Source organism: Gigantopelta aegis, chromosome 6 (assembly GCF_016097555.1).
Source record: "Gigantopelta aegis isolate Gae_Host chromosome 6, Gae_host_genome, whole genome shotgun sequence".
Taxonomy (NCBI): domain Eukaryota; kingdom Metazoa; phylum Mollusca; class Gastropoda; order Neomphalida; family Peltospiridae; genus Gigantopelta; species Gigantopelta aegis.
The window spans coordinates 81,609,367-81,621,204 of record NC_054704.1 but is presented as its reverse complement, the minus strand read 5'-3'; the positions used below and the strand labels follow the sequence as shown (position 1 = coordinate 81,621,204).

Here is an 11,838-nt window from a genome sequence, read left to right as displayed (position 1 = left end):
GTGTGTGTGTGTGTGTCCTATATATATATATATATATATATATATATATATATATATATATAGAGAGAGAGAGAGAGAGAGAGAGAGAGAGAGAGAGAGAGAGAGAGAGAGAGAGAGAGAGAGAGAGAATTACATGGACTGTCAGATGCTATGCGATCGGCGCTGCGGACCGGATAACATAAGCTGTATTTTGTCACAGTTATGAAACGCAATTGTGTTCTAAACATACAAAATTTAAGGCGAATAAAAATATTTAAATGTAGAAAAAAGGTACAAAAACACACTCTTGAAATGTGTGCATTTTGATTTAATAAATACTGTTGTGAAGTATTAAAGTATTTCTTTGATTTTATTCCTAAGTGTACTGTCATTATAGGATTAATCCTACTAATAACATATTTTAAGGACTAAAATTAAATACGTACTAAATATTGATTTTGTTTAGAATATCAGTACATTCAATATGTTTCTGGACACCATAATGTTTGTAAGTAACCCAAACTGGATTTAATGTCCCAATCATTTCGTACGTATGAAAAAACATATATTATGAAATAAAATGAAGTTTGACCTAGTATAGGACAAACATTAAGAAGATCGGAAACACATTTAATATAAAACCACTGATATTTTATGCAGAGAAATGTATTCAAGATGCAATTTTAGTTATGCAGAGAAACGTATTCAATATGCAATTTTAGCTATGCAGAGAAACGTATTCAATATGCAATTTTAGCTATGCAGAGAAACGTATTCAATATGCAATTTTAGTTATGCAGAGAAACGTATTCAATATGCAGTTTTAGTCATTAAAACGTCTCTGTTAGTCGGCAACATCTTAACAGTAGAAACAAACTGAGAACAGTCGCTTTAAGATATTGTATCAGCCAGTGAAATTTTAATCTAGTTGTGATCGTTCTGTATGAACAGTCATCTCTAGTGCGCCAAGATGCAAACAAATCTGAACAATAAAACGGTTACTACAATAAAAAATCGTATCTCTGCACAAGGTAGAGTCAAAGGGATATTTTGACAAGATTGCGACTCTTATCATAAAGTAGTTTCATGTGCTTTGTCTCTTGGTGAACGTCCACTCCCAGAACGATAATCTTTTCTGAACGGACTGCGTGGGGACTGTCACTTTCAATATTGTCTCGCCTATTTCAGACATGCACTAGATAAAACTCGGTGGATATATTACAGACAGATAGCCATTATGGCATTCAGTCATGAATCACTGTCAAACCAGTAATAATATCTGATGTTTGCGAAAAGTGCACATACCTTACACCCGACATGAGCACAACAAATAGTTGTTGTATCCATAGGTTTTTGTACAGTTATATATATTGATCAAAAAGGTGAGAGAGAAAAAAAAAATCAAAATTTACCAGCGGTGTTTTCATTGGTCGAGTAAAAGGTATGTCAGATGGGCACGAAAAACCACCTTGACCTTGACTTCGGTTTCACTACTATACTGACTGACGGTTAGTATGAAAGAAATCAGTATAATCTGCACTCACTCTGAACTATAGCGGACACTGTGGTACGAACCCAACATCTATAAGCCTTAAACATGCTGGTTAAATTTAGCCACCGTAGTACCAGCGAGTTGTGGAAGGCGACCTTCGGAACTACAGAACACCTAGTGCAGGGCGCACATTAAGTATTTACTTTCCATCAATACTTTTCTTAATGTGCAGGGGGAGTTGCTTCCCTCTATTTAGCAAATTTAAAATGACGGGGAAAGTTTTGAAGGTTGTCGTTGGAAGATTTATTTTGTTAATAGTGACGCAAGTAGGCTTTACTTCAATCGAGATTTAGTGAGTACGGTAGGTTATACATTTTTGGTTTGTGTGTCCATTTTTAGGTTGAAAAACCGTTGAAACATGCTGCCACAAATTGAATACCAGCTATATATATATATAAAAAAGAACCATACTTTCTTTCTACATCCGTTCGGTCTACAGAATTCTATATGGTTTTAATAGCCACTTATTAAAAGGACTGGCATTGTGGCAAGTTTGGTTTCGTATTCGTCTCAGTCTGTTATAACACTGTCCCGTTATTGACAAGGGTCGGTTTAGCAAGATTCCGTTTTGGCTATGTGATCACATGTGGTCAGAAATGGATGGATTTACTATATGACAAATATTTACAAATTTATCTCCCCTGAACAACTTCCACTTCCTTTCTTAAACTTCCGGTACATGCTGAAAACGTTTTGAAGACAAAAACATTGCTTTTTGAAGCTATTTTTTACTTATTTTTCCATTAATGATATGTAAGTTGTGAATTGGTACGTTGGTCACATATTAGGAGTTCGAAGACTAGAGTAAAAAGTTTCATGGGGTCTTTATTAGGGTTGGGTATCGCGAAAAACAACAACTGCGATTCATTGATACATCATACAATAATTTTTCAACATACAATGCCATTTATGTGCGTTTGAACTTAGGGGCCAAACAAATATAACATACTACAATGAAATACCTACCAGTAGAGATTTTGACTGATTCAGTTTACACTCTTATAAAGTTATTTCCCTCTAAAGTTGAGTAACCATTAAGCAGGACTAAACATCGCATTTAGTAGCATGAACCAATGATTTAAAAAAAATTCAAATAGGAAACTCATTGTTTGCATACATAATAGTATGGGTTTTAGAAGGTGAATGCTTTTTGTTTTAATGAAAAAGAGTGAAAAATTAATTTTTAATTTTTTTTTGTATACGGCCGGTTGACGGACCTTTAAATATTTTTTTTCATTTTCTGTCCAAAAACCTGTATAATGAATGTAACAGGGCAATCATCCAAATAACTGGTGATTATTTTGTTTTTTTTACATGTAATAAGACCTCTAATCTGATTGAAAATGGAAACAAATAATATAAAGCAGAATTAAAATGGTTTTAAGTATCGTTTTACAACGATATATGCAAGCAAAAAGTCATCATTTTCAGCGAAACTGAGTACTTACGTCTATATCTTTGGTTCCTCCATGTTGATGTTAGTGCATTATGATTATAGAATGCATGTGAAAAATGAACTGGTATGTATAGTTGTGGGCACGTAACTCCGCAAAAACTCCTGTACTGTGTCAGCTATGGATATTACGGGAGTTTTGGCACAGTAACGTGTTCACAACTAGGGTTAGTAATGAGAATAGTCATGTTCATATTCACCCACCAATGTCTGAAAATTATTTTTTGTTTTTTGTTTTCATGACATACTTTTGCTGGTGACGTGGTGTCTTTTGTGGGACTTCTGAAGCCAGTAATAAATAGATAGACCAATCAAAATCTATCAAATATTTCCTTCAGAGACGGAGAGGGCATCATTCAGAGATCTCACAAAATACACCATCAGGAATCACCAAACAAAATACTGAACTGACTTGGTAGGACTATGATTTGGAATAATCTTTGTAAAGTTTGTTGGAGGTGTCCGGGTGCCGATGGAGTAGAGCCGGAGTGGATGTATCATTGTCAACATGGACATGGAAAACATGCATTACAATATTCTGAATGGGTTGGGGAAGTTGACATGATGTTTGTACCTTGATTATAACGTCTCAATAATATGTTTTTAAAAATAGTATGAAAAGGGTGCGAAGTGGTATGAGGAGGAAGTTACAAAATAAATGTTTCAACATTTGCAACAATTTCTACTCAGTAATAGAGGTATATATATACGAAGTATTGATTATATGATATATGTCCTCAAATTACTTGTAATAATCCATGTAGAATTGATTGCATTGTCAAGGAATACATGTTTAAAAGTTTGTAAATACTGATCGTAGATGGCGTCGCCATCTTGGATTTCGATCGGAAAGTTCCGTTGATTTTCGTGAGCGCTCGGAAATAGTCACATTGGGTTGTTAAACTTCCAAAATCAACAATTTTACACCCATTTTCTGTATTTTTTCTGATTTACACTAATAAAGGTATGGATGGTTTTTCATATTACCAAACCACGATGTAGAACACCTCTCCTAACTACATTTTTACCTGAAGCAAACTTTTCACACTGAATTATTTTTAGGCAAATGCGTGCATAATTAAGTGAAAATCGAATGTTCTAGCAGATTAATGTATTAACTTTTCTCATTGGCTATGTTTCCCGTGTCAGAACCTATCTGAAAAGAGCTTTCAGACGGAGTTTGTACCCATTAAATGAGACAAATCTGGAGCCAGTTTTTGCGCAGACGCAATTCATGCCGTCACGAGTTATCGTTCCTGTTGGTTCATGCTACATTTAGAGAATAGCTAATACTTATAGGTAGAACATAGTGGTAGAGCCGTGTTGTATTTTAAGGTATCAGGCTAAAACGTCACCTTACCTTGATGGCTAAAACGGCACCAAACTTTTCTGGCGAAAACGGCACCAAACTTTTTTTTTCGTAGACACATAGGTTTTAACTAATTTTAACTGTTAAAACCATCATGACAATAATAAGACTGGACCAGTTATATTGAAAGTCTTTGTATGTCCTCGGATGTAATTGATGACGAGGATGAAGATGGACATTCAATCAATAACATGACTGAGAGATTGGAGACATCACCAAACTGGAGATATAACCATAGAACCATTCCTGAGAAGCTTGACACACGGTACAAAACCATCTCTACAAGGGTTGCCTCGCTCAGCAGAAGCACTAGTGTTGTACCGGGAGTTTGACCATCTGAAACTGTACAGGGGAGGTTTTTTTTATCGATCTACACTGGTTAATGGTGATGAGAAGATGCAGTTAGTACTCCCAGTCAAGTTTCGACCCATGGCATTGCAAGGGCTCCACAACGACGTAGGGACTGGGTGTGTTCTTAACACAAGAATACAATTATAACCCAGTTAGGACCCGTAACAGTTCAACTGCCCGTGGCCCACAGCTCCAGGACGTAGCTTCACTTGAGGGGGTAGTGAGTAGTGCCTATCAGTATGCTGCGTGAATTAAATTTTGCATAACCCTGAGGTTAGATGATTTAAACACTGTTCTCTACGAACAGTTCAATTTGTTACCGGCCCATGAATGGCAGCACACCTTCCCAGCAACTGACTGAGGGAAAGTTCTCCGTCCTTATATTCCCCCCAAACTTGGAAAATGTCTTCCTGTCGGATGGTTGCCGTCTCTCGTATATACGTTCGAAGGTTGCCTTCCTGGACCATCCTGGTCTGGATAGGCAGCAATCGGGCCTCCTTGTACAGTTCAGGGATATTCTTCTTGAATAATGTTCATTTGGCATGTACGATGCTGCCATAAACAACATTCTGGACATTCTAAACATTGTTGTTTAGGTTTACATGTTTTTTTGCATAAAATGCAAAGATGCGGCATGTTGGATCGTACTTCATGAAATGAATGTGCCCTGACTGACACAAGACATACCATATTTAAACGCAACTCATACTTGAGTACGAATGAAAAGAAAGCCAACATCAGTTAATTTCTTTGTACAAGTGAGCATCATCCGTTATTGTTTACTTAATTACAGAACAAAGTATTTCCTAGGGTACTGTGGAGAATTTGAATAGAATGCCACCTGCGTACAAAGCGCATTGCATCTTATGTGATGTAATACAGACAGATTAAATTCCTATTGTTTGTGTTGGTAACAATTAACAGAGTAAGTAAATAATAGTAATATAACTAATAGGGTTAGCCTGTTTTTTCTTTTGTTTTACGACAAAAGTGTTACAGTGTTTATTATTTTACAATGAGAACTGTTTGCTTTGTTTTGTTTAGCGACACCACATCGATTAAAGGGACATTCCCAAGTTTTCTGCATTGTAAGATGTTTCCGACTAATAAAACATTTCTACGATTAAACTTACATATTAAATATATTTTCTAGTTTAGAATATCATTGTCTGTATATTCAATGTGTTTCTAATTTAATATATCTGACATTGATATCTGACGCTATTATATTTACTCAACATAGAAATATATGCCCAATATCTCTGCAATCTATTTTGGAACCCCCCTTTTCAAAACTCAACATAGAAATATATGCCCAATATCTCTGCAATCTATTTTGGAACCCCCCTTTTCAAAATCCTATGTACGCCCATGTACTCACTTTTCCATGTTACACTGTTCAGAGGGCATGAAATGTATTTGAACACCTATAATTAAAACTTTTCTCGTGGATATATGCCCGGGTCCACAAATACATATATTTTGATCCACAGACATTCGCCCGACCCCACCCCATATTTAAATAAACTCCACGATCCCGGTATTATTTTCGTTTTGTACACTTATTTTTTTAAAAACATATTTAGATACATGACACTGATAGGTATTGCTATACCAAATCCCATGATTGTATATGCCATATTTAATTGATTAATTGATGTTTCCTTCTTCGGGCGGTGAATACAGATTTCGTTATGTACAGCCCAAACATGAAAAATGCAATTTTGTGAAACAATATTTTTCCTACATTTATTTTTTTAACATATATAGATGCACCATCCCGAGGTGTATCTTTGTGCTAAATATGAACAATGTACACCGCGGCATTAACATCCGGGCTCTGGTTTTGTCTCTGAGCGATGCCCGGGCTTCCGGTCTACCGGGCGGTAAATAGGCTAATAATAATAATAATAATAATAATGGTTCTTTGCAGAATGACCACAAATATAGGGAACAATAATAATATTTGTGAAAACAGAACACGCATTATTTAAAACATTTTATTATTAATACGGTAATATTAATAACAGTAATATAAACAACAATACTACTACTACTACTATAAACTAAGCTATAAACTAATATTTATTAACCATTCGTGGAAACTAATATTTATTAATCATTTGTAGTGCCGTTTTAGCCAATGCATGGTTCCGTTTGACCATATGTTTTGGTGCCGTTTTAGCCAATGTGAGGTTCCGTTTTCGCCAACGTGTGGTGCCGTTTTCGCCAACGTGTGGTGCCGTTTTAGCCAATGTGAGGTTCCGTTTTCGTCAACGTGTGGTGCCATTTTAGCCAATGTGAGGTTCCGTTTTTGCCAACGTGTGGTGCCGTTTTAGCCAATGTGAGGTTCCGTATTCGCCTGGTGCCGTTTTAGCCCGCATCCGTATTTTAAGACCTTATAATGTAAATGAAATAAACATAACAGATGAATGCTGTTCAGTACACTCACCCACCATCTGCAACGCTACAAAACGTACACACCCACTGACCCCTCCAGTGTTACGTAGTATTTGAATAGCCCCTGTTGTCTAGGACGGGTTGTAGCCCAGTGGTAAAACACTCTGTCGGACGCGTGGTAGGTCTAGGATCAATCCCAATCGGTGCCTCATTGGGCTGTTTCTCATTTGCGTATGTGCACCATGACTGGAATAGCAACGGTCATGGTATGTGCTACTAGTGAGAAAATGTAGTTGGTTTCCTCTCTAAGACTATATATCAAAATTACCAAACGTTTGTCATTCAGTAGCCAATGTTTTTGTTCTGCTCTATATAAAGATAAAAAATGTAACCTGTGTCACCCCACTAGAGGCCCTGCATACGTCCTCAACCCTCCAGATATTGTGCCAATTCCACAGGTCCAATGGGCCTGTATCTTTAATCTCTTTGGTAATGAATTCATGTTTATAGAAGAAAAACAGTTTAGAAACAAAATAGCCATACTGGCAGTATTTTATTTTATGAATACAAATGAGATAGTTGGGCTTTCGTGGGTTTTTTTTAAGTACGTAACTCCCCTCCTCCTAACTTATATGTATGTTTTAAACTGAATACTGTTTATAATTGTTTTTGTATCCAACTCAAGATTATAGCCAGTAACCAAAACAAAGACAAAGAAAATGTCATTATATGTTATTGTTCTCAAAACACTGGCGAGTGACAGTCTTTTAGACTTTCACAACTGGAAAAAAGCTCTTTCAGTTTCATAACTTCATTGCAACGTGATCCAAGACTTTTGTGTCTTTTTTTACCCGGGGCGGAGGGATGTATCATGCCAGTGCTAATATTATATCAGTAGACATAGCATCAATAAATTATAATTCCCCCACTGAATATGTTTAAAATTAAATCTGTAAACTTTGATTGCATATATGTGAGAAACAATATGTAATCCTCATCAATGCACCCACTTCAGTAAAATGAACTCAACCACGTGACCTAGATTTTACCACATTATCTGACACGATAAAACGCTAGAAACGTGACAAATAAAAAGTAAACCTTGTTGTAGCTAGTAATAAAACATTCAGTATCAACAATGCAACATGTTTTGAACAGTATTTCATATTATTTGATCACATTTTGTAGCTTTACGAGAAGCAGTTCACTATTGAATAGTAGACTGGTCACCCGGACATGCAAATGGCGCTTATGCATACTGTGCGGCATATCTGTCGAACAAAATTGGTTGAAAGCACGTTTGGTGACTAAAAATCGACATTAAAAAACTTTCTCAATTTTTTTTGGCCAAATCAAAAATTATTTTGAATATTTTTATTATTTTTCGTAATTTGCTACTTTGACGAACAACAGGGCGAGTCTTGCAAATGTCCAATATTACACCTGTGTTTCGAACAACAAACTCGTCATCTACCATGTTTTTGTTAGTGGCAACGTTTTGAGATTCTAGATACTTTAAGAAATTCCGTTATTTTTTCAAAGATTTGTTAATGGAACACAGACAATCATTAACATTGGATGCTTTTTAAATAATTTCTTGAAATTATGTATTTTGTTTCATGACACTGATAATTTATTTCTCGGAAATTTCCGTAAAGTTATCGTCCAAGGAAAGTCCCGAAGTATACAGGTACAGTAAAAATGTACTGGTATGTACCACGACAGAAAAATATACCAGTAATACCGCATACCTCTAGTCTTTATAGTTAAACTACATGTAGGTCCATTTCATGTAGAACTTCATGGAATTTAAACATTACAAAAATCACTGTTATCAGTGCATCATCATAGTATTCATACTACACCCAACCTATCTATTTTAGGTATATGTCATCTTGTCATTAGAATTGGCAGGAAAGAGTTCGACCCGTACCCCTCTATATCAAAGGCTCTAAAGACTAACCCTAACCATATACCTAAAACTACCCTAACCATTGAAAGGGGGGTCGGGGGGGGGGGGGGGTGGGAGCAAGTGTTGAACTCATGCCAATTGGCAAAATATTCATATTTTCAAACATTAAAATTTATATGAAATGTAGACCAGTTATATTTCATAATTAAAATTCTTGCAAGTCATGTTCTAATCCAAACAAATTCAGCTAAATGTGAGAAAAGAATAAATTGTCCCTAAATATACTGCTGATGCTCTGAACTTTGAATTTTGAACTTACTATGGTTGGGATGTAGCCCAATGGTAAAGTGCTTTCCTAATGCACAGTCGGTCTAGGATCAATGTATCACAGCTGATCAAAAGCCTTGGTATGTGCTACCATGTCTGGGATGGTGTATAAAAAAGATCTCTTGCTACTAATGGGTTAGAACAGTGAGTTAGTGGTTATTGAGTGAGAAGAGGGTGTAGTGGTCTTACACCTACCCATTGAGTAATTAAAACTTGCTTTGGATGGGGGCCGGTACCAGGCTGCGAACCCTGTACCTACCTTAACCATGACACTACCGAGGCCAGTCATGATCATTTCCACTACCCTTGTTTTTATAATCGGTGATATCCCTCAAAAAGTGAAAAATTTCTAATATTTTATAAAGAATTGCTGAATAAAGAAAGAAATGTTTTATTTAACGACGCACTCAACACATTTTATTTACGGTTATATGGCGTCAGACATATGGTTAAGGACCACACAGATTTTGAGAGGAAACCCGCTGTCGCCACATAGGCTACTCTTTTTACGACAGGCAGCAAGGGATCTTTTATTTGCGCTTCCCACAGGCAGGATAGCACAAACCATGGCATTTGTTGAACCAGTTATGGATCACTGGTCGGTGCAAGTGGTTTACACCTACCCATTGAGCCTTGCGGAGCACTCACTCAGGCTTTGGAGTCGGTATCTGGATTAAAAAACCCATGCCTCGACTGGGATCCGAACCCAGTACCTACCAGCCTGTAGGTTTGCTGAATAAACAAATATCAAAAAGTAAAATTCATCAGTACAACCAATTTGCTATTGAGGACAAAATATCAGACGATAAGTAGTGGACACTAGACTAAATGGCCTTTCTGATCATGTGACAAATTTGGCGCCAAATAAGTGATTTTTGAGTTGGAGATTGCTGAATCGATAAAAATAAAATGTTTTATTTCTCAAATAAAATATAACTTTTGTTGTGTGTATCCCACATACAAATGGATACAGGTATGGGACATAAGAGGCTGTTAAAAATACTGTTAAATTATGTTACGGTAACTGCCATAACCGACTGAAGTTTTGCATTAGTTGCATTTTCGTACACACATCGGCTCATTTCCTTTGTACAGTGTACAGACTGATCAAGTGTTTTTTAGTGTGGAAAAAAGTGTGCATTTGGAAATAGCATATATGAGTGCTGTAAGTGTAAAATATAAAAGGAGGGCGGCAAAATGCAATAGTGGGGTGGGCCACCCTGCTTAAATGGAGCAGTGAGAACACTAATACTGTTAATTCAGCATCCTCCTTTTTAACACATTTTCTACAAGTCAAGGGACCCAATATCAGCAATTACATAAACAGAAGAAAAAAAGGAACTTTGTAAAATTAATGGTTTTAAGGATTTATATTTTAAGTTTTCTGTTAAAAATAAGAATAATTATTTGTTTAAATTTATTATTGATGAAAATGCTTCTGTATTGTGAAGGAAAACCTTACAAATGAAACACAAGCAGATAACAACAAATATGATATTCATTGTTCAAACCGTGGAAAAACAACCCCATAAACATTAAAGCATAGCAGAATTAGGAGAATTGTCGATATTACTTTTTCTGTACAAATTTTTAATTTACATCTTCATGATTTTCAGATACACAATGACAGCATCATCAGGTGGCCAGAAGGGACTTTCCCTGACAGTTGAACAAATTCAGGATGATGAAGTGATGCATGTAAGTATAACATGAAGCTGGATGTAATGGTATTTGTAGTGGTTGCTCGTCATGGCAAAGGCCTCGATAGAGAGCCTTGTAAAACGTTTTAAAACAAATAGTCCTGAAAAGGCCTTATAAAACAATGTTTAGCATTATATTTTGATGAAAACACATTGTTTATTGTAATAACATTCATATTTTTGTTTTTAAATGTTTGAATTTTGTTGAAGATAAACTGTTCTCGCTGGGTGAAAATTATAGGAGGGCAGCCGCGTGGCACCACACCCTTAAACGAAAACGAAAGCCAAAAAAAATTAAAAAATGGGGGTGGGGGAGGGGAGCTTGGTTACCATATTGTTATATGTTGGTAGACTTTGTGGAAAGACATACTCCTTATTTTGCCTACAAAAAAGTGCACAAAAGTTTATACGAAATACAAGCAGACTCGTCTTTTAATTGAACCGAACATGTTATTGGTCTGACATTCACAGGCAGTTCCGGTTTTGCTGAACCGATCAAAGTTTTAATATTGTTATTTAATAAAGATTTCAAAATATACGAAAAACAATAAAGATATTTGTAAAGTGATTCCCTAATGTCGGATACATTTTTTGTTATTTCCATCTTCATCGAATGAATCGATCGCTGTGATAAAATATTATTGCAAGCTGATAAAAAGTAGTTTCGTTTTCGTAAAGGCGGTGTATATATTATTTGGCACCCAAAATAAATGATTTTAATGATAAACACTACCACTTCTGTTGTTTTTATAAGCGGTGATATACCCCCCAAAATGAAAAGTTTACAATATTTTA

General features: G+C 35.9%; 1 protein-coding gene across 1 annotated transcript in view; it reads left to right on the top strand.

Moving 5' to 3' along the window:
* Positions 1-2,225: 2,225 nt before the first annotated feature.
* The window catches only part of LOC121374863 (RNA helicase aquarius-like), a 50,826-nt gene continuing 41,213 nt past the window's right edge, over positions 2,226-11,838 (top strand). Inside the window, exons 1-2 of the mRNA XM_041501971.1 lie at positions 2,226-2,284; positions 10,960-11,041. Coding sequence (XP_041357905.1) covers positions 10,967-11,041 — 75 coding nt within the window. The 5' untranslated portion in view covers positions 2,226-2,284; positions 10,960-10,966. The remainder of the gene's footprint in view (positions 2,285-10,959; positions 11,042-11,838) is intronic.